Source organism: Microcebus murinus, chromosome 10 (assembly GCF_040939455.1).
Source record: "Microcebus murinus isolate Inina chromosome 10, M.murinus_Inina_mat1.0, whole genome shotgun sequence".
NCBI classification, from domain to species: Eukaryota; Metazoa; Chordata; class Mammalia; order Primates; family Cheirogaleidae; genus Microcebus; species Microcebus murinus.
In genome coordinates, this window is record NC_134113.1 from 52,834,697 (window position 1) to 52,858,753 (window position 24,057).

The 24,057-nt window shown below is 34.3% G+C and overlaps 1 protein-coding gene across 2 annotated transcripts in view; it reads right to left on the reverse strand.

Annotated features, from left to right (window-relative positions):
• Positions 1-4,392: 4,392 nt before the first annotated feature.
• The window catches only part of RPAP3 (RNA polymerase II associated protein 3), a 38,963-nt gene continuing 19,298 nt past the window's right edge, over positions 4,393-24,057 (reverse strand). Inside the window, exons 8-17 of one of the 2 annotated variants that reach the window (XM_076007208.1) lie at positions 23,529-23,657; positions 22,155-22,282; positions 17,608-17,729; positions 15,860-15,930; positions 15,645-15,746; positions 10,898-11,136; positions 8,437-8,620; positions 7,493-7,563; positions 6,731-6,831; positions 4,393-4,704 (exon numbers count right to left, since the gene is read on the reverse strand). In XM_076007208.1, the coding sequence (XP_075863323.1) occupies positions 4,619-4,704; positions 6,731-6,831; positions 7,493-7,563; positions 8,437-8,620; positions 10,898-11,136; positions 15,645-15,746; positions 15,860-15,930; positions 17,608-17,729; positions 22,155-22,282; positions 23,529-23,657 (1,233 nt within the window). In that variant the 3' untranslated portion in view covers positions 4,393-4,618. Of the gene's footprint in view, positions 4,705-6,730; positions 6,832-7,492; positions 7,591-8,436; positions 8,621-10,897; positions 11,137-15,644; positions 15,747-15,859; positions 15,931-17,607; positions 17,730-22,154; positions 22,283-23,528; positions 23,658-24,057 lie in introns of both variants that reach the window. The other variant, XM_076007207.1, reaches the window with a different exon arrangement.

A 24,057-nucleotide genomic window follows, 5' to 3' on the forward strand; every position in this document is an offset into this window, starting at 1 on the left:
TTTATAGTAGAGACGGGGTCTCGCTCTTGCTCAGGCCGGTTTCAAACTCCTGACCTCGAGCTATCCGCCCGCCTCGGCCTCCCAGAGTGCTAGGATTACAGGCGTGAGCCACCGCGCCCGGCCCAAGAACACTTTTATCACTGATATTTTTACATGCTTTTCAGTATTTCTTATGGCCTATACCCAAACTTTATCAATCTGCTCTTATCATCCTGATTTCATCTGCTTCACCCACCCAAGTGACATCTCCCCCATTAGCCTCAAGGTCACCAATGTGCTCACTGGTTTCGGTGATTTGAAATGTCAGTAAAGCACGCTGTAAGTAGTAGATTAAAATAGACCTTTAGAACTCAGGCACATCTTCCTCATTTACACTGTTCCCTGAAGAGATAATAAACCAAAAGGATTATCATGAGACCTAAGTATTTAGCTTTATCCATGTCAATATCTCGAGGGTCTGCTCCCTTTTCTCCCCCCTGACCTCTCAGGTTTGTATTTCAAAAGCATGAAGTTTAAATGCTAAAGTGTCATATAAATATAAGATCCTCTATCTAGGAGACAACCAAATGACAAGTCTACTATTGTTCTTGTCCCTGAGATCTCTCCTGAGAGAACAAGCCTGGGCCTCGCATGTGCCATATGGGAACTGCTGCCGTATCAATATCCACCCTACCACTTCACTATCCACTTGTGCGTTGTGCGAGTTAGGATGGATCCTTTGCTAGAGGAGCGGTTGCCCTCCTCCACCTAACAGACCCTACCCATCCTTCCAGGCCTGCTCAGACCCCACCTCTCTCCTGCCATTTTCCCTGTCTATTCTCCAGATCACCAGAATCAAATCTCCTTGATCCTACCAGGTGATCTGAGTCCTGCCTCTTAGGCTTCTATTGTTACATTTGCCATCCTTTATCATTTGATGTTTCTTGTCCAATTCCTCCAACAGACTGGGATAATTGAGGGCAGGGGTTGTGGCTTTAATTTTTTTACCTGTAATACCTAGCAAAACACCTGCTACATAATACACATCGCTTAATTAAAAATTAAATCTACAAATCAGAAAGACCTTGGTCAAACCAGTTGTCCCAATATTTAACTCAGAAGATGACCATCACTGTCCCAGGAGGAGTGAGATGTCCTGCAGGCTGTGTGCATGGGTGACACGATGAGAGCAATGCTGAAGGACTGGCAGAGACACAGGTGATTGATTGTGCAGGAATGCAGCCAGAGACTCATCAGGGGCTACTACTAGTGCCTAGCAGTGCCTGGCATTATATGTACACTCAATAAATGCTTGTTAAATTGATAAATGATGAAGTTTCATAAACATTAAATTTTTAATGTTAATTTAAACAGAACTCTGATAAAGATCAAATATTAAGAAGGAATTATAAAAAGGCAAAATGAGCCTTGGTACTGTGTTCAGAAATGCTGTCTGTTAACAAAGGTCACAGATTTATAGGTTGGAAATGAAATCTTCTCAAGTGCATTAGCACAAACTGTTGAAATAGTGAGGACTTGGGAATACCCCACCAATTTACTGATCTTAATGAAAATAAAACGAAAGACTGAGAAGAAGCCAATAAATGACAAGCATGGTGTTTCTGTTAATGACACAGAAATAATTATGGTTTAAATGTTGCTGTTAAGTCAAAATATAAAATTAACAGTAGATAACTAGATTTCTAGAAAGAAACCACTTGGGAAAATACTGCTATTGTGCCTTTAAGTCAATTAATAATATTACTATTATTAATAAAGATAACTGAGCACTATGTGATAGGCACTGTATTAAATGCTGACAAGTATTAGCAAATTAAATCTTTCTAAAAATCTTTGAGTTAGGCACTTATTAATATTCTAATTTTATGTAAAAGGAAACTAAAGTTTAAAGAGGTTAAGTAATGTGTCCAAATTCATAAGCTAGTTAAGTATAATAGGTAGTATTTGGATCATTTAACTCCAAAATAACTCTATTAACCACTATGCTATTTTGCAATAAGGCAACAATATGACAGTCCCTAAAGACTACACTTTATTCTGATCACTTGTACAAAATAACTGCAATAATTAATGATAATAATAACAGTAGCTTACTATCCATCTGGCCCTGTTCAAAACACAAAAGGTGTACGTTTCTTTAATCTTCACAATCCCCAATGAGGTAGATGTACAGATTAGGAAACCAAAGCATAGAAAAGTAACTGGTCCATAAAGTCAGATGGAGCCAAAGTCTGGCTTCTTGAAGCCAATGCAAGTCTGATTCCAAAGCCTTTGGTCTTAATCACTACGTGACATAGTCTCGTGGGAAAATCAGGCTAACATTAGAAATTTGTTAAAAATTCCAATTCTGAAATAAATCTTGTGATCTGAACTTCTTCAGTTCACAGTCTCTACACAGGTAACTGAACATAAATACTGCAGCTGGAGTAGTTCAAATAGCTTTAGCTTAAGAGTTAGAAGGCAGTGTGTTCTGATCTGCTTTGCCAATATTTAGCTCTATAATCATGCAAAGAACATTCACCCTTTAAGCCTCCCTTTCTTATGTGCAAAATGGCAATAACACTACCTGCCCCAACCTTGTAAGTTTGTTCTAAGGATTATGTCTTAGTACATTTGGGCTGCTATAAAAAAAATATATCAAAAATTGGGTAGCTTTAAAAAAAAACAAAAAAACAGGAATATATGTATATTTCTTTCTCACAGTTCTGGAAGCTGGAAATTCCAAGATCAAGGGACCAGAAGATTCGGTGTCTGGTGAGGCCTCGGCTTTTTGGTTCACAGATGGTACCTTCTTGCTGTGCCCTTAGATGCTGGAAGGGGTGAATGAGCTCTCTAGGGCCTCTTTTACAAGAGCACTAACACTGTTCATGGGGCTCTGCCCTTAGGACCTCATCACTTCCCAAAGGCCCCACCTCTTAAAACCATCACCTTAGGGGTTATGATTTCAACATATGAACTTATGGGGTACATAAACATTCCATCATAGCAGATCACATCATAAAATATGTAAAAGAAATTGTTTGCCTTTGGAATGCTTTTGTATATATCAAAATGAGCTTATCAATGACTTGAGAAAGGTCAATCATAATTTATATATATATATATAAAGCTAAATTTCACTGCCTATTTGCATACCGTAATACATGTAGCAATGAATAAATTTAATAAACTCTATCCTAAGTGTATTATAAACATTCAGACTATACAAGTTATGATCATTTCAAAAATTTATGCTACAAACTGGAGAAATTATCTTTGTAAATAGATTATGATTATTTCTCAAGCAATCCATAAGCAATAGTAATAGGTATAATGGCAATAAAAATTATCAACAGAATAATACAGAGTTTTAAATTTGACAGTCTTACTGATGCTGGTAACAACTATAGGATGGTGACCTAGTATTTTTTTTAACAACTTGATAGTCTCTAAAATCAAGTTGGTTTTACCAACATTTCTAGTATGTCCAAAATTTGCCAGGCTGCTATACTGAACATTTATTCAATATGATTCCTGTGTCAAATTAAATTTTATACATTTTAACTATGTGCAAAGACTTTGCTAGGTACTGTGCAGAGTACAGGGATGAGTCAAGTACTAACCCTATTTTCAAAAGTTTACAAGCAACACACAAGCTATATGCTAACTACCACTTTAAACATTCCTAGTTTTAAAATTTTTACACCTTGCTTAGGTTATCTGTCTTTAGCACGGATATCATGAGGAAAAAAAACTCTATGGCATTAAAATTTAAAGATACTGTGACTCTTCAATTTAAAAAGTCTACTGTCAAACACAGTGGCTCACACCTGTAATTTCTAGCACTTTGGGAAGCTGAGGTGGGAGGATCACTTGAGGCCAGGGGTTCAAGACCAGCCTTGTCAACAGTGAGACTCTACAAAACATAAAAAAATTAACCAGGTATGATGGCACGTGCCTGTAGTCCCAGCTACTTGGGAGGCAGAGAAAGAAGGAGGACTGCTGAGCCCAGGAGTGTGAGGCTGCAGTGGCTATGATGACACCTCTGCACTCTAGGCCGGGCAACAGAGCAAGATCCTGCCTCAAAATAAACAAACAAATAAATAATAAATTTTAAAATATAGTTAAAAGTCTCCTTTCAACATAAATATTAAAAATACATATCCTGCAACTAAATTTTATGTTAGTAAAGTGGCACAATGATAATAAAAAGTTTTCTAAAGAACCAATCTTGTTATCTACTTAACTTCCTCTATACAAAAATGACTTTATTCATATACTAATGATGCAGCCTTGGTCATGTGGTCACAAAAACTCATGAAAATATATTAAATAAAAATAATGTTACATTGATGGGGGCACTGAAGAACCATCTATAAATAAATACTGACAAAATACTGATCCTTACAAATATACCTCATTGTTTATACTTTTATTTTTCAAAAAAGACATAAATAATTCACTTGAATACATTTCTCACTAGTCAAATCACAATTCACTTTATAGTTAAAATTAACTTATGTCCAAAGATAGTCCTTTCCTGTATGATTTCATTATTTTAAAAAGAAAAACACTTTATTTTCAGTAAGAAAAATTTACATATGAAAGTCAAAAACAGTTATTTCAATAAAAATGGAAATCAACCGCCATATCTTTTCTTGAGTTCTTCAAGAGAATTATCTTCCAATCCTGATTTGTCTATGTGATTGAATAATACATGTGCAACTGAAAAAGAAAAAAAATTTCTCCATCTTAATCTCATTTTTTAAAACCAAGCAAAATGTAAATTAAAGGGAATAATCAAATCTGTCAAACAACGTTTTAAATTTTAAAGCAATAATTAGAATTATTTATAAATTCTAATTCAGATATTTAAAAAGCCAACCCAGGAATACAAAATTATACAGCATTCCAACGTTTGTTAGCAGAATATTTGGCTTTTGCAGTATAAAATTTCCCCTATATCCTCAATGACATTATTCTTACAGATTAAATTCAACTCATTTTGTACTACCTTAAAGTTTTTGCCTGATCTATGTAGCAAGTATACTTTTATTTACTTAATATCTTTATTTCAATTAACTGTTTTTCAAACCTAAATCATTTTATTTTAAAAGAAAATTTCATATCACTACTGTAAATTGAAAATAAGCAATATCATCAATGAAATAACATTTGATAAACTAGTTATATATTTTTATATTACATAATAAAATAAAACACATAACTATTAAAGGTTAAAAAAAGGATTTGTCTAGGAATCATGTAAAATCATCTTTCTTACCACTGATTGGTCCACAGTCAACACTTTGGAAAACATTATTATAGTTCATGCTTCTTAACATTAAAACTGGAGAGCTAGCTAGCAGTTATTAATGATAATGGCAATAATAAAAGATAACAACAGCTAGTATTTACTGAATGCTTAGTTACATGCCAGAACCATTCTAAGTGCTTCCCATATTTAACTTAGCAGACAGAGGAGACCCAACCAAGACAGTACTGTTGGTCTGCCAGCCTGAAGAGCCCACTCATATTCTCAGAGTACATTTTGAACTTATCACTTAAAAAAGTGACAAAAAGTTCATTCATTGAACACATTTAAACTAAGAAGTTATGTGCTTAGCACTAAAGTTCAGTGAAGAAGATAGATAAAGTTCCTGCTCTCAATGAGCTTTCATTCTATTAGAAAGAGAAAAATGATAAACATATACATGAAACACTGTCAGCTAGTTACATACTATGAGGAAAAACAAAGCAGAATAAGAAGACAGAAGGTGATGGGGGTGGTAAGAGGCAGGCAGTTATTTTAACTCAAGTTCGTGAGGAAAGGTGTCTCTGAGCTGGTGACATGTGAAAATTGGATAGTGAGGAAGCACACAAGGTGAAGACATGTGAGAAATAGTCTAGGCTTAAGGAACAGCCAAAGTTCTCAAGGCCAAAGTAAGTTTGGCAGTTTAGTATATTAAAAAAATATAAAGCCAGTGTGACGGAGCACAGTGATCTAATCCCTCAATTCTATAACCCAGCCACACTGTTTTTAATTCTCTGAACTCAATTTGTTCTTTCCTGCCTCAAAACCTCTGCAAACCTCATTCCCTGAGTCTAAAACTCTCTTCCCCATCCCTTCATCTAATTAACTCCTATACTTCTTTGAGAATTCAGCTGAAATGAAACTCAAGGAGATTTGTTCTTTCAGAATGGATCCAGGGTTGTGGTATTATGTAAAGTTTAGATTTAGTCAAAAGGCTGCACTTAACAATCCAGAAAGCCATATGTGGCCTATGGCCACAAGTTCCCCACCCCTGGATCCTTCCCTATACCCTGCCCAGTTACATGCTCCTATAGCTGGGACCCTTTATAAACTCAATGACAGCAAGAACTTAACCATTATGTCATTTATTGCATTTTCAAGTAGAAGAGCCCAAACTATGGACTGGACTGGCAGGGTTCAAATCCTAGGTCTGGCTTCCTAGCTATATGACCTGACTAAGGAGGTTAAGGAACTTGACCAAAATTCCTTAACCTCTCTATGTCTCAATTTCCTCCTTTGTAAAAGAATGAAAATAATATTTATGCCTACTAATATTGGCACAGGACTAGCAAATATAATTTTAATTGTACTTAATAATTCATATTTAATTATATATAGCCTGCACATAGTAGTCAATAAATGTCTGCTATCATTTGTTGAATGAATAAAGGAACATACAAGAATAGATAAGGGAAAACTTTCTTTCTTAGAACTTACTCTTTTTCTCCGTTTCTGACATAAACATCACAGCCATATCAAACCTTTTTAGTTCTGAAAGTCTTTGTAAGATTTCAAAGATGAGTGATGGTTTTTCTTTCCTGAAATGATCCAAATATAAAAACAAATGATCAGTTAAAAGTAGCTCATTTAATTGTTTACTAATTATGCACAACATTTCTAATTATACACAAATCATGTCATTTTTCTTTTTTCCCTAGATACTGTCTATATTTTAAGTGCCCAGATGAAGTCAACTGAAGAAATTATAATACTCTTAAATGAGAGCATAACACAGAAGCTATTACTGTTATAACTCCAGTCACTTCTGCACCCTACTTTTCTCTAGCTAAACTAAGAAGTCTTTTTTTCCTCCCTTTTAAACTTTTCCTTTTTTACTACCTGTACTTGTCATCTCTTTATAACTTCTATAACAATAAAATTTACCAGAAAGAAAATTTTGCTATATATAAGGCATTAATATCAAAGAGAATGAATTTCCCAAATCATTAGAAACAGAACAGCATTACAGTATGAGAGTATAGTAAGTTCTTAACAACATCAGTAGGTTCTTAGAAACTGACCTTAAGTGAAATGGCATACTGTATACGGAAACCAATTTTACCATAGGCCAACTGATATAAACAAGAGTTAAGCTCCTACAGCATAAAGTATGTCATTTCACTTAGAGTTGCAGTTTCCAAGAACCCATTCACAACATTAAGGGAGGATTTACTATATAATTTTAAAAATTCAACTTACTCAATATAAAAGTCATGTAGAATTTTAATAATTTGGTTGAATACATCTGGATCCAGATTTTTCTGAAACAACTTAGGATACAAGGATGGTTCAATTTGCTTGGAGAAAAATATAAAGAGTTAGAAAATTAAATTATGGCAACATCCACACATCACAAAGTATTTATATAATAATTGCTCAGGTAAAAATAGTAAAGAATAACTACTATGCATTAGTACTTCGTGAGTAATAATGGAGCCACATTAAAATGCAATTACAATAGAAGAATGACAGAGGAACTGCAAGAAAATCACTATTCTAGTGAGAGAAAAATTTTATGAGCACAAGAAATATATACCACCTAATAGAGACAGGAAACTTGAGAGGGCTCTCAAAGAGCAAAAAATATAACTAGAGATTTTTAAAAGGTAGAATTACATAATATATATTTGTATGTATATATATATATAATTACATAATATAATGTATTTCAAAGTGATTGTATAGTGAATTTTACACTTGAAAAAGACTATGCTAATCTGTTATTTGCTAAATTTCATATGATTTGATCCTTTATCTTGGAGCAAATAAAAACTCATTTTCAAGAGAATGACAATCTAAATACTGCAAGCACTGCTTGGCACATAAAAGGCACTCAAAATATATTTTAGTTTCCTTTCCCCATCTTGAAGGATGAAGGATTAAGTTTAAGCTATGATATATGAAACTAGATTAAGTTATGTTAGACATACAGAACCTATTTCCAAATCTGAACATCAAGGTTCCCTCGTTGCAAATATTTAAAAATGGTCTAGCCAGGGTGATATATGTATCAGGCAACGGATAAAAGCATTTTCTATAATCATATGATACAAAACAGCAAATACAGCATCATTATCATATAGGGACAAAAAAGTTCTTTGACCTTTTGCTTATAACAGAACCACTAGCCTCCTCTCTCTTACCTTTAAGTACTTATACAACATATGTGGAGAACTTTTCAGTTGTCTGAAATCAGATTCAAGCTGGAATGAGTTTGCAGGAACTTGAGGAAGAACAATAGTGACAAACTGAGCAGGTGTTTGTTCTCTCTCTACAGAAATCTCACTGAAAGACTGACATACATCCTGTTTCAAATTGGCTTGAGGTCTGAAATATTTCAGAGGCATCAAACAGTTAAAAAAGAATCACAAATGTCACAACTCAATAAAGGAAACATCAATAAAGATTTTCAAATTTCTGACTTTAATATTATGCATTTATATTCTACAAGTATTAATTACTTGTATATATATATATACATATATATATATTTTTTTATTTTTTTTTTGGCAAAACAGATTACGCCCTTGCAAATTTTCACATGCTGGCTCTTTAATGACTATTCTCATCTGTTGGACAACTAGGTTGGCCACCTTTTGAGCACATAATTTCTATATATTTCAATTACTGTGTCTCATATACTTAAAACTAAGCCTTTCCAAAATCTGAATTATCAGTTTCAAGACAATTCCAAAAAAGAAGAAATGCTTCTTTTTCAAAGAAAAAAGCTGCCTCATTAGGTTATTAAGTATGAAACGTCCAATTTCCTTAAGTACTCTCACAGTTGATATCTCTGACATTTCACTTCTGACACTTCTTGTTTTATTTTTACTATGAAGGTACGTCTTTCAAATGCACATTTGGCTTGTGATTATCTTTCAAAGTTGTTTTTAGAGCAATTTTTGTGAAACCATGGATAAGTCAAAAATTCATGTTATTTTTGAATATGAGTTCTGTCGTGGAACCAACGCAGCACAGACAGCTCAAAATATCAACAAAGTGTTTGGGAAGATGTGGCTAATGAACATACATTAGATCAATGGTTTAAGAATTTCCATTCTGGTAATTTTAATCTTGAAAATCAGCCACATGGGTGACAAAGAGACCAAGGTGGATAATGATAAGCTGAAAGCTGTAAAGGAAGCGAATTAATCTCAACTGACGTGAATTTGTGAATTAGCAGCAAGGTTTGACATTACTATTCCAACAATGTTGGACCATTTGAAACAAATGTACAAGGTAAAGAAGCTGGATAAATAGGTTTGCATGAATTAAACGAGTGTCAGAAGATAAATCGTCTTGAAGCTTGTCGTTCTTTGCTGTCATGACACAAAAGTGAACCATTTCTACACTGTATTGGTAACATTTGATGAAAAATGGGTTCTGACAATTGCAAGCATTCAGCACAATGGTTGGATAAAGATGAAGTGCTGAAACACAGTCCAAAACCAAATACTCATCAAAAAAAGTTAATGGTGTCTGTCTGGTGGTCCAGCACTGGTATGATCCATTAAAGCTTCAGGAAACCTAGTCAATCAATTGCAGTGATGCCCACTGCAACCAACTGGATGAAATAATGAAGAGGCTTGTGATTAAGCAGCCAAGATTGGTCAAGAGACAGGCCAATCCTCTTGCAAGACAATGCTGACCACGTCACACAATGCTGCTCAAACTACAGCAGGGTCTTGGACTGGGAAACTCTCAGTTATCCACCATATTCACCAGACCTTACACCGACTGACTACCACTTCTTCTAGGTTTTGGACCCTTCTTGCAAGGAAAAATATTCAATTCTCAACAAGCTGTGGAAAACACTACTCACGGTTTCATCACCACTCTCCTGGTTTCTTCCTGGCTGGCATAAACAAGCTACCGTTAAGATAGCAACACTCTGTTGATAGTTTAGGTGCATATTTTGATTAATTGTACTGCTTCTTGTTTGAGATATAATAAACTACACTTCTGATTTGAAATCAGACATTTCATATTTAAGGACCTAACAGTATTTTTCCACAATCTATACTATCACTTTAAATAAAACTACTACTAAAGTTCAAAGTTTAAAAATAACTTTAATAGGTTTGTTGAGTGGCAGTGTAGAAATACATGAATAAAGTTTCACTCCAAAATAAATCTAATTATAATTAGTTTCCATCTTCTATATTCTCCTCATTAAGGATATGTAAACTATTTCTTTAAATTCCAACAAAACTTAAAGATCCCACAATAGTCTTAAATATTAATGGATGAAATAATAGTAATGACAACATTCTACATTTTTATGAAGCTTCCTTTTAAAAAATTAAAAATTTTTAATAGTAAAACATATATACTTAAGTTCTAGAAAAGAAAATGAACAAAATCAATTTGTTCAAGATACTTTTCTATCATCTCTAATTTCCCCACTATGGAAAAAAAAATAGTGATCATTCCTTAAGCAAAATCTCTCTTTAAGTATAAATAAAAAAGAAAAACTAGAACCTGAAGTTAAACAGTTGAAAAAATTAGGGTAATTAACACAAATCAGAAGTTTCAATAATAACAATTTCCTAGTGGAATTACCACCATTCTAGATAATTATCAAATAACAGTATTTCTACTCACTGCAGGGTTGAAGTATCACTGATTTCTTCTATTTTCAATACTTTCGCTCTTGGACTATCACTTGTTGGCAAAAGGTCATCTTGGCTCGAATTCTTCTTACTTGCAGTGCCTGTGGCCGCTATTACATTTGCTAAATTAATAGGATTACTCTCTGGAGCAGCAGCAGTGGTGCTATCTGGCACATCAATAGTCTGTATCAAATTACCAGTTTCTTCAATAATAACCTTCTTGAGTGGTTTCTAAAACAATTAAAATCAATTCTTTAATTCAACATATTAAAGGTTTCTTATTTTAGGGTCAAAAGTTAAAAGGCTGCAGTGTTCTCCCAGCTAATATCCCAGTTATAAGTAAATTCAATTTGGTGGCTAGACAGACTATAAAAGCTATGTATAGTACACCTATCATAGGAAGGTCTAAATTGGGGAGAGAGATTGTACATATAAATAAATACAAGGCAATGTGTATGTATAAAAGATGAAAGCACAAAATCCTAAGAGAACAAAGGAAGGAAGATGAACATTAGCATTAGGGAAGCCTTCACAGAAAAAGTACATAGGAATGGCAAAGTGGAATGATGCAGCATGGTCAGAGGAAAGGTGAGAAGTCCATAAGGGGTGGAGTGGTAGAGACAAAGCCTGAAAGGCTGCCTGAAGACAGCTTTTTACAAAGGGACTTGTGTGCCATGTCAAGGAGTCTGGACTTTATCCTAGAGGCAATAAAGCAAAGAAATATAACCAAGCCAGCAGCAATATTATGGGCTAACTGAAAACAAGAACAAGGGCGGACAATAACCAGCACTGTTCATGAAACAGACTAACATTAAGACCTAAGTATATTCTCTAAATACGTAGCAGCTGGATAAAACCAGCAGAGGATTAAAGATTTGTCAAATAATATTCACAAAGTTAGTAAAAGTTAGCCATACTAATTTTCCTATTTATTTATTTAATTATTTTTAGAGACAGCATCTTCCTCTGTTGTCCAGGCTGGAGTGCCGTGCTACACTACATAGCTCGCTGAATCCTGGTCTCAAGTGATCCTACTGCCTCCACCTCCTGAGTAGCTGGGACTACAGGTGTGTACCACCATGCCTAGCTAATTTTTTATAGACAGGGCTTTGGTATGTTACCCAGGTTAGTCTTGAACTCCTGGCCTCAAGCAATCCTCCTACCTCAGCCTCTCAGACTGCTGGGATTATAGGTGTGAGCTATCATGCCTGGCTTGGTTTTCCAATTTAATAAAATAAAAGGCATTCACTATTTATTTCAATTACTATAGTGCTGTTTTCAATTTCTTAAGTATACATACAATACAATACTCTGTTATATTTTATAAAATAACAATACTCTTTACTATATCATATTACCAAACACACAGAAGTACACTAAGGAGCTACTGTTTCATCAGAGGTACTGAAATGAAACAGGTAAGAAAAGCTCCTTCTAAAATCTGCAAATACTGTTAACAGTTACAACTAAATATTTTTGTATATGTTTGAAATTTGATTTTAAAAAAAGAGAAAAACTTCCCCAATATACTTTAAAAGCGTGCATTCCAACTATATAGCTGAATTATAAATCAAAAAGTGTAAATACAAAAACTTTTGACACAGATATTAAACTCAATGGTAAAACTAGACATTCTATTAACACAGCTAAGATAAGACCTAATGGTAAACTGAGTGTTACCAGATGAATGTACAAAAATGAAAAAGCTATAAGCAAATTTTTAGCAGAATCTTGTAAGCAGTTCTATTTTAAAGAACAATCCTGTTAAGGACTTTGCTTTGCTAAGAACTATATCAGCAACAGTTTTCTACCAAGATATCAATCAAGCATGGACATGTGTTAGTGTTAAAAAATACACAATAGTATCTGACATAAGCAATAATATGAATTAAATCAATGTGGTCCCATTTAAAACCAAATCCTTTCATTGACAAAAGATGTGTGAATGTATTTACTAATGGGTACTGGGTGCCACTGAAGGCCACTGATGATGGCTGAGAGGGACTGGGGAAGGAGAGCAGCATGCTGGTAACAGGGATAAACTATAAAATACACCACTACAGAAAGAAAGGACTTAAGAAACATGAAAGGTTCAATTCATTCCTTTTTTAAAATTATGAATCAGAAGCATAACATTTTATTTGGCTCTCTGTTGTGGGGATTTCAAGAAAAAGAGAGAATAAGAACAAACAGAAAGAAGGAAAGAGGAAGAGGGACCAAGTTGTGGTTTTTGGGGGGGGTTTTTTGTTGTTGTTTTTTTTTGGTCCCCTTAACCTCTTAGAATGTATAGCAACAATGGACCAAGCTTTGACACGGAGAACAGAAAAATGAAAAAAAGTAAATAAAGCAAAATAAAATATTTTAGTAGAGACTAAAGGATCAGGAAAAACTTTCATTTACTACAACCCTAAGGGAAAACCCAGGCCTAATCAACCTACATCTCTCCTCTCCCGTACTCTTTAGAGAAGGTTTGCTAAAAATACTTCCAGGCTGCCAGGCCTTCAAACACAGACTACCCTGGCCTAACCTCTCTCTTGAACAACCCTAGCAGTCTCTCACTCCACTTTCTGTGGCCTTCCTTTCTTTCCTGACCACTTTCCCCAGTGACCAGGTAGTCTCACAAACGTGACAAAAGAAAATCAACATTTGTTTTACATGAAATCGCCCTAGCATTTATGTACATTATTTCCTTTGATACAAACTAATGTGAATTATTTTCAATGTAAGGAGAAAACATAAAGATAACACAGGGATTAGGTAACTTGCTCAAGATTTCAAACTTTTTAAGTCTCAAAGGCATTATACCAAACTGCAACATTCTACTTTTTAAAAATAATGCCCACACTTCTATCATAGACACTTATTATAAAAATAAACAGCAATTTTTTTCTCTTCCCACTAGAATACTAATTTTGTTTTGTGTTGGATCACTTACAAAAGGTTTACCCCAGATCTCTCATTTCATAGAGATGTTTTATTTTGAGATACTGCCATAAGAGATTCAAATTCACACTGCATTTTCACAACTATTAACATAAATTGATTTTTATTTATTTATTTATTTTTGAGACAGAGTCTCACTTTGTTGCCCAGACTAGAGTGAGTACCGTGGTGTCAGCCTAGCTCACAGCAACCTCAAACTCCTAGGCTCAAGCAATCCTACTGCCTCAGCCTCCCAAGTAACTGGGACTACAGACATGCGCCACCATGCCCGGCTAATTTCTATATATATTAGTTGGCCAATTAATTTCTTTCTATTTATAGTAGAGATGGGGTCTCACTCTTGCTTAGGCTGGTTTTGAACTCCTGACCTCGAGCAATCCTCCAGGCTCGGCCTCCCAGAGTGCTAGGATTACAGGTGTGAGCCACTGTGCCCAGCCTACATTGATTTTTAAAGTAAAGAAGAGAACCCCCCAAAATTTGTAAAAGCCACTGCTAGGGTATATTGTTGATGGGATATCACATATACAGATATTTGACTTGCTACATGGTGATGTTTTCTTTATAATTATGGACAGCAAGGCCTAACAAAGGCTTTAACTTGTGAATTAATTTTTGTAAAGTAGTTTTATGAAGATAAAAGTTTTCACCACTTAATTAAACATTCAATCTTGTACTGAACATTCAACCTTTATTGAAAATAGAATAATAGTCAATAAATATCACATGAAAATGAATATAATGTATGAAAACATCTAGATTTACGCTAGGCACACAAAACACATAAAACCAGTATTACTCCAGAAAATCAAAGAACATAGTCATGATAAGTATACTGGAAAAGTATTAAGCTAAGGAATTTTCTATCTGCTACTAACCTGAAATACAAATGTAACAAAACAAACTTTCTTTGTCTCATTTTCTCCCTTTATAAAAAGAGGATAGAGATATCTGCTCTAACTTCCTTATAAAATTGTTATTTCTATCAAAGGATCATTTGTGCACAATGGTTACTTGGTGGTTGAATGAATGTTGACTTTATAATTATTCTTTAAATCTTAATTACTCTTGTATACTTTTCTGTATGTTACTTTATATTTCATAATTTATATACATATTAAAAGTACCATGTAAATATTATAAATTATATATATACATAGAGTCACAACATATATACATTTGCCTTAAATGAATTCAACTTCAGAGGTTCGACATAAAACAAACTACTATTAATAATTCATGCCAGCTACTCTTTCTGTTGCAATATTGCAGGGAAAAAACTGGCACTGTTGGACTTAAAAAAGAAACAGTACTGTATACCCAAAACAATGTGCAATGAATATTTTTAAGAATGTTTTAATTTTGCCTATTCTAGACTTTTTTGTCTGAAGTGCTGATTTTAGATCTAACTCTTAATAAGATGCAATGATATTATAATAAAAACCCAAACTCAGACAAGAATAGTAAAAATACAAAAACATTAAATTACTATAAAATGGAAAACTGCATGACATTCCTTTAATATAATTTACATTGATACATTTATAGTGTTAAAAGTCATATAAAAGTTTTATAGTGTTAAAAATCATTTAAAAAGTTACCCCAGAACTCTAAACAGCTGAAATTTCCCTAATTTTATTATGTCTATAATCCTAGGAAGTATTTTTTAAAGATTCTAAAAAATGCCCCTATGAAGAGCTTTCAGCACTTCTTTTAAGAGTTTATTAATACAACAATCTGTTTCCAATTTTATTAATATATTTAAGTAGCAAGGAAAAAAATAAAAGTGCTTTGCTTACAGCTGATCCAAGATGAGGTGGATTATCAATAGGTTTTATCACGTTTTGTCTTTGTGTGGAATCGAGAAAGACATCATCCCAGTTTCCTTTCTCAATTAATTCCTTGAAAATAAATTTGTAATTATAACCATCAAAATATTCAAATCAATTATGCAACAAATAAATGTATTTGTTTCAGAAAATATGAGCATATTTTGGTGAAAAGAATACATTACCTTTTTAATTTTGGAAAGTTCGGTTACTGCTTGCTTATTTCCAGGTTCCAGAAGTAAAACAGTTTCAAAATCTAAAGTGAATTTTTTAAAAAAGTACAAAGTAGTGAAAATACAGAGTTCAAAATAAGATATATTTAGTTAGTAATCCCTTTTTTTCTCAAGAATTTTTACTCAGGATATAAGGAAACAGGTGAGCAAATAATAAGAACATTTACTGAGTGCTATTCTAGTTGTTTTATATGAATTTTCACATAATTGTCACTACAACCCCACTTTACAGATGATAAAACTGAGGCCTAGAGGTCATCTAACTGACCAAAACTCACACTGTTAACAAATGACACAGTAACTCACTAAATATAGATAGAATCCAAGAGAATCTAAGAGAATTCCAAACAATGAAATATTCAGCCTTAAAGAGGGGTGAAATTCTGATACATGCTATAACATGGATGAACCCTGAAGACATTATGCTAAGTTAAATATGCCAGATGTGAAAAGACAAATACTGTAGGATTCCACTTATATGGAGTATCTATAATGGTCAAACTCATAAAGACAGAAAGTAGAATGGTGGTTACCAAGAGCTGGGGGAGAGAATGAAAAGTTACTGTTCAATGTGTACAGTTTTAGAATGGGATGATCTGGAGGTGGACAGTGGTGACCTGCCCAACAATGCAAACGTACTTAATGCCACTGAAATATATACTTAAAAATGCTAAATTTAAAATAGTACATTTAATGTTATGTATTATTTTCCAAAATTAAAAAAAAAACTCAGGGGTTGCAGCTAAAGTCAGGCTTATAGAGAAACTGCCAGATTTTAAGTGTACATATCAGAAAAGAAAGGCTGAAAATCAACTGTCTAAGACTGTTCTCAAAAAGTTATAAAAACAGCAAATTAAATCCAAAGAAAGTTGAAAGAATAAAGCTGAGAAAAAATTAAATAGAAAACGCACACAAAAGACTTTGAAAAGTCTTATTAGTCTTTGAAAAGACTAATAAAATGAATATCTAAAAGATAAGATCTTGGCCGGGCGAGGTGGCTCATGCCTGTAATCCTAGCACTCTAGGAGGCCCAGGCAGGCGGATTGCTCGAGGTCAGGAGTTCAAAACCAGCCTGGGCAAGAGCGAGACCCCGTCTCTACTATAAATAGAAAGAAATTAATTGGCCAACTAATATATATAGAAAAATTAGCCGGGCATGGTGGCGCATGCCTGTAGTCCCAGCTACTCAGGAGGCTGAGGCAGCAGGATCACTTGAGCCAAGGAGTTTGAGGTTGCTGTGAACTAGGCTGACGCCACGGCACTCACTCTAGTCTGGGCAACAAAGTGAGACTCTGTCTCAAAAAAACAAAAAAAAAGATAAGATCTTGAAAAAAATAACTAGTATTAAGAATAAAAAGGGACATCACTACGGATCTCACATTATCCTCTATCTCCTACCCGCTGATTCCCTTCCTTTTCTTTCCACACTTGCCTTTTTCCTTTTCATCTGTAATTCGAATATTTTATTAATTTTGATTGGCAATTAGCCAGAGTATACTGTATGCTGTGAAAGCAAAAAATAACCAGGTGCACTATGGAAGCTGCATTCCTCCAAAACCTACTCATGCTAAACTACAGAAAGAAAACATACTTCTTTAAGTTTGGTATCCTTAAACCACGGGAATGCTATGTAAATCTCTACTTCTAAAACTTGGGAGTTTTATCAGGATGAATGAGTGCCAGCTGTTACAAAGTCTTACCTTGTTTGGCCTCATTTAACTTTCCCAAAAATGTTCTTGCAGTTCCTCTTCTGGCAAAAGCTTTAGAATATGAGCCATCTAATAAAATAGCTTGTGTGCAGTCTTTTTCAGCTTCTTCATATCTATTGAACATGACAAAATTACTGACTGGAAAAAATGCAGCTTATAGAAAAACTTCATATAAACTATGTTTCTAATTTTAAAAGCTTGCATATAATTTCAATATACCAACTCCCAAATCTGTGTTTGAGGAGAAGGTCTATCTTTTAAATTTTTTATTCACGCTAAATCTTGGATTATAATCATTTGGTAAGGAAGTATTAGATTAAAGGAAAGTCAGATGAGAGTCTGATGGAAGAATGGAATTAATGATGGAAAAGTACTAGTAGAGCAGGCAAAAGAATACCACTACTGACAGCCTAACTCCTCTACAACCCTATAAGCACAGGTCCTGCATTACCATTTTAACTGGCATTAGTTTTCCAATAAAACTTCATTAACATTTACCCAAAGTAGACATCGCATAGCTATAGAAAAATAATCCATACAAAATTTGGGAGTTACTATATATCTGACAGCATAGCATCTGATACTTTGCATAAATTCTACTCAGCCATGCAACTAGCAATCAATTCAGAAAGACTAGATACTACTCTATGATTTAAAAAAAAAAAAAAAGGGCCGGGCGCTGTGGCTCACGCCTGTAATCCTAGCTCTTGGGAGGCCGAGGCGGGCGGATTGCTCAAGGTCAGGAGTTCAAAACCAGCCTGAGCAAGAGCGAGACCCCCGTCTCTACTATAAATAGAAAGAAATTAATTGGCCAACTGATATATATATAAAAAATTAGCCGGGCATGGTGGCACATGCCTGTAGTCCCAGCTACCCGGGAGGCTGAGGCAGAAGGATCACTCGAGCCCAGGAGTTTGAGGTTGCTGTGAGCTAGGCTGACGCCAAGGCACTCACTCTAGCCTGGGCAACAAAGTGAGACTCTGTCTCAAAAAAAAAAAAAAAAGCTAAGAAGAGCTTTAAAAAAAAAGCACAACAAAAAAACTTGAGACCTTCCTATATATGAGCATGACATTAATGAATTATTGTTAATTTATTAGGAGTGATAATGGTACTGTGGTTATGTATGAAACATCCTTTGCTTTAGGGGTAAAGTGTCACAATGTCTATGATTTGCTTTATAATTAAGGAGCAAAATGCTGAAACAAATATTATAAAAAAGGTATGGTTTATTAAAACTAGATGATAGATACATGGGCTTATTACACTACTTTCATGAAAATTTGAAAAGTTTCATGAGAATATTTTTTAAAAAAAGAATGTCCTGTGATTACATTCTCCCCAAAGCCTACACGAATACCATCTTACACTCAAAACAAGACCTCACATGAACAAAATCAGAATTTCTAATGAACTTAAACATCCCTGATTCCTTTAGTTCACTTTTCAGCAAGAGAGAATACATCTGTGTGTCCATGCCCCTCCCAATGTATTTTCTACTTATCTAATTATATTATCCTCCCATTCAAGATAACTTTCTGCATGGTGCCTACATTTTACAGGATAAAGTCAAATTCCTTTGAGGCGACAAAGTCAGGGGCTTGCCTGACTCTCTGGCCTTATCTCTGCCACTGTGTCCTGCATCACAACTATAATATACACCACTTGCCCTTTTCAGCAAGTGCCATGAACTTTCCCGCTCCCACGTGTTTGAATCCACACTAGGACACTCAACCTGTTTTTCATCTCACTAATTCCTATTACTCCTTTAGATCTCAGTCTGGTTTGAACTATTTCAAGATGCTTCCCATGAATTCCGCTCCCTGGACTCAGTCTGTATCAGTGTTCCCCCTGCCCCATACTCCCATAACATATGTCCCTCCTAGCATGATCATAGTGTACTTAAAAATAATTATTGGTCTCCTTTTCCATCTCTGCCACCCACCTTCAAGTTTCTTAAAAACAACTGTATATTTAATATGTGTACACTTAACACCTTCCAGCGTGCCTACCAGAACACCTGACACATTTTGGCTCCATAAATGTTTGCTGAATAAGTAAATAAGAAAATTTCCAAACACCCTAATTCAATGAAAATTTAGAAAATAAACATTTAGGAAGCCATTTTAATTGCATATTCAAAAAGTATGTTCTATTATACAGCTAAAGTAAACCCAACAATTATTCTAAAATCTGAAGTTTCAACACAGGCAAGTAATTATTCTTTGACAATGGACTCATGTAAATCCTTTAAAATTGTTAAATGTCCCTTATGCGCTCCATGTGTAAACTGGACTTAGAAAAATCCCATCAACAAACACCTTTTAGGTAGTGGGAGAAAAACACAAGCTAATCAAAAATATAAATATAATAAAAAATAGTTAAAGCAGAAAACAGTATCCTCCCTGCCGAACTCCTTAGCCCCTGACTCTCTTCTGATTTTTAGTTAAGGTCCACTTTCCCCAGTTCTACTACAGCTCTAGTATCCATCCCATACCTAATCAACACTAAGTGAACCCTCTACTAAATCAAGTCTAGTCTGGTTCCAGTTCCAAGAACCAAATTTCTACCTTATTTTTGTGACCAACCCTCAACCCTGTTTCCCAAATCTACTATCTAATATTATTGGGCCCTTTTTTCTTATCCTATCTCTAAATCTATACTTTGTTCCCTCTTAAGAATGAGACCCCCCCAAATTTATTCTTTTTTTTTTCCCATGGCTTAGTGGCTTCTTGGTATCAAATTTGTTCTTGATTAATCTTCTTCAAAGAATAGAGTTCTGTTAAAAACTTGTGTCCTCATTTGTGATTATCATCCTACCTCTACAGATCTTCTGAAGCTAACCATCTACCCAGCTACATTCCACAACTTGCCAGCTCACAGACTCTCCATTAGCATAAATTACTGTAACCCAAGGATGTCTTGCTGATCTCCCTGAGGCTAACTACTAATGCAGCCTATTACCTCCAGAACCATTGTCTCTAGATATCTTGATTGGCCTAACTAGGTGAATTCTTCTTACCTGCCACTGCTACCCCAATACACAGGCACCTAAGACTAACTACACATTATAATTGTTACTAATATCTCAAAATATTGTTTATGCTCACCACTATTTCAGAATTATAGTATAAATTTAACCTGCTGCTTATCTGCATATGATGGCAATATCCAGTTTATAGACATTCCTGTGACAAAGCTGGCCAACTACTGGGCAACTCTGCCCCTAGTAGTTACATTCAGATGCCAAAAAGTTAAGTCATGTGTGATCACACTTGTAACCTAATCATGTATGTTGTTTTCAGGTATTCCCTATCCACAATATGTGGAAGATGTGTCAAAGATCATCCCAAATCTTCACATTCATGTCCTTAAAAAAATTTTTAACTTTAACTTGTATTTTAAACATAGTTTCTCATTTTGTAGTATATTAATAAAAAGGCACATATATTACTTTATCACAAATTTTAATATTTTCAAAACTATGTTTTGATAGACTTGATTTCCTTTGTAATCCTAATAATACAGTCATACATTTAAAAATATCCTGAGAAGGGCTTATCATGCAGCTAAAGCAGTTCATGGCACTGAAAAAGCTTTAGCTTCCTATTTATAACACTTATAGACTTTTTTTTTATTCTGACACTAGTGTATGAAGTGTTATTATAAGATACACAAAAATGTAAGTCATAGCTTCTGCCATCAGATATTATCCTACTGATTGTCCCAAATAAGCACATCCAAAACTAGCTGGTTAATATCATAGGACCAAGTCTTAGCTATATATGTCATTAACCAGCAGTTTCAGTAACACCAATTTCCTTTTGTTTTATATATATGTATATAAAACACTTTAGATAAGACTTTGCTCAAGGCCGGGCGCGGTGGCTCACGCCTGTAATCCTAGCACTCTGGGAGGCCGAGGCAGGTGGATTGCTTGAGGTCAGGAGTTCGAAACCAGCCTGAGCAAGAACGAGACCCCGTCTCTACTATAAATAGAAACAAATTAATTGACCAACTAATATATATAGAAAAAATCAGCCGAGCATGGTGGCACATGCCTGTAGTCTCAGCTACTCGGGAGGCTGAGGCAGCAGGACTGCTTGAGCCCAGGAGTTTGAGGTTGCTGTGAGCTAGGCTGACGCCACGGCACTAACTCTAGCCTGGGCAACAAAGTGAGACTCTGTCTCAAAAAAAAAAAAAAAGACTTTGCTCAAAGGGTTCTGAGATTAAAAATAATTTTTAAATCAGTTATCCAGAATATACATAAAGCAACTAAAGAAAAAGTGTTAAATTGCATAGTGCCAGACTATTAAAAGTGGGAAAACACAACAAGAACATTTACTGAATATGTACTATGTGCCTGGTACTATGCCACAGGTACATGTACATACCACAGTCACACTCTTTCTTTCCCTCCCTCTCTCTCATTTAACTTTAAATGCTCTAGAATATATAAATTTTAATTTATTGGCTAGTGAATATGCCAATTTATGGTAAATTTTCAACCTCAGAAGCATCAAAATGTAACTAATACTTACTTCTCAATCTTCAGATAGGCCATAGCTCTGTTAGCTGGAAGAAGAGCATTTGTGCCATCTGCTGCTATCCCTCGAGTATAGCATTCAATTGCTCTTTCATATTTCCCCTCTTTGAAAAATGCATTTCCCTATTATTTTGGAGGTGAAGTATGGAGAAGCATTAAAAAATTATGCAAAAAAACTGAATTCAAATCTTATGAAAAACTATAAAGATATTCATCAACATTATTTCAGTAAAGTATATTTTTGTTGTTAAAAATCTAGTCCATGAGACATGTTTTAGAGCCTATTAGTCGAAGTTTTTTTAATGACATTATTCTCTTTTCACTACTAAAAAGAAAAAAATGCATACAACATTACTTTGCAGCATTCATCATTATTCTGATAATTAAATCTTATGCAAAGCTTAAATTTAAAAACACACTTTAATAAAGGTCCAAATATCATACATCTTTAACCATATTAGAAGTTATACAAAAGAATTTCATAACTCAATTTTTATAAAAGACCATAGTGTCAGAATTGTACAGCCCATTCTGTAGTAACAATAACATATCTAAATATAAGATAAATTAAACTGTACTGGAATTTGTATACCTGATTTCACTGTAACATATATTTTTAACCAAAGTCAGATATCACAATCAATAATCATTTCATACATATTTCTTAGGAATTCTTTGTGGGTCCAGGAAAGGCTATAAATACATTAAATTAAATCTCAATTCATGATTTGTAAAAGAATTCTGATCAGAAAGTGCGAATTAAAGAAAAAAAGTACACTGTAGGAATGGATTGTAATTTACTTCTATGTTTAATTTATAATTATGTATATGTAAATATATGTTAAAATACTCAATAGCTATCTGTTCCCTAAACTTAAATGTTTCCATAATTATGTTTTTAAAAAATTTATGTGTTAAGTTATTAATTACTCAAATTTTAACTGGTAGGTTACAGAAGTTTTAGTGTATTTAATTTCCAGTCCCTACTCAAGAACAATTTTAATATAATATTAGAGAAGACAGAACTTAACTGACATATAAGAAACTCTGGGAGGCCAAGGCAGGAGGATTGCTTGAGCTCAGGAGTTCGAGACCAGCCTGAGCAAAAGCAAGACCCTATCTCCACTAAAAATAGAAATATTAGTTGGGTGTCATGGTGAGCACCTGTAGTCTCAGCTACTTGGGAGGCTGAGGCAGTAGGATCGCTTGAGCCCAGGAGTTTGAGGTTGCAGAAGGCTACTATGACCCCAGTGCACTCTACCTGGGATGACAGAGCAAGACTCTGTCTCAAAAAAAAACAAAGAAAAGAAACTAAGAGTAAACCCTCAGCAAAACATATACATTATATGTTGGAATCTGTTTGGATTACCAGATCTTTCTCTGAAATGGCCTGCTGCTTTTTCTGTTGATCTTCAATATGTTTTTTCTCCCCTTCAGTTGACTTAATAATCATTGTGTCAGCTTCCTTTGGATATGAGTTTTCTTTGGATGTTAAAGCCTAGGAGACATAGCAGTCAGCTAAAATAAAACAAGTAATGCAAGATACAAACATATTTGACTTCAAAATGTAATTTATGTGCATTAGAATTTCTACCACATTTCAAATTAACAACTGAAATAACATTTTCTGCTCTAATTCAAAATCTTTCTACTTATTAAAGTAAAAAGAAAAAATATACAATAAATTTAATGTGCTTCTTATTTCAATTAAAATTAGTATCTACTAAAGGTAGTCATTCAGTAAATAAAATTTCTACACAGGCCAGGTACTGTTCTAGGAGCTGTTACCAAGCATAAAACAGTTAATGAAGACCACATCACCAAATTTCTCAAATTTAATATTCATAGTCATTATATGACCTAAGACAAAATACACAATTACACAAGATAATACAGTT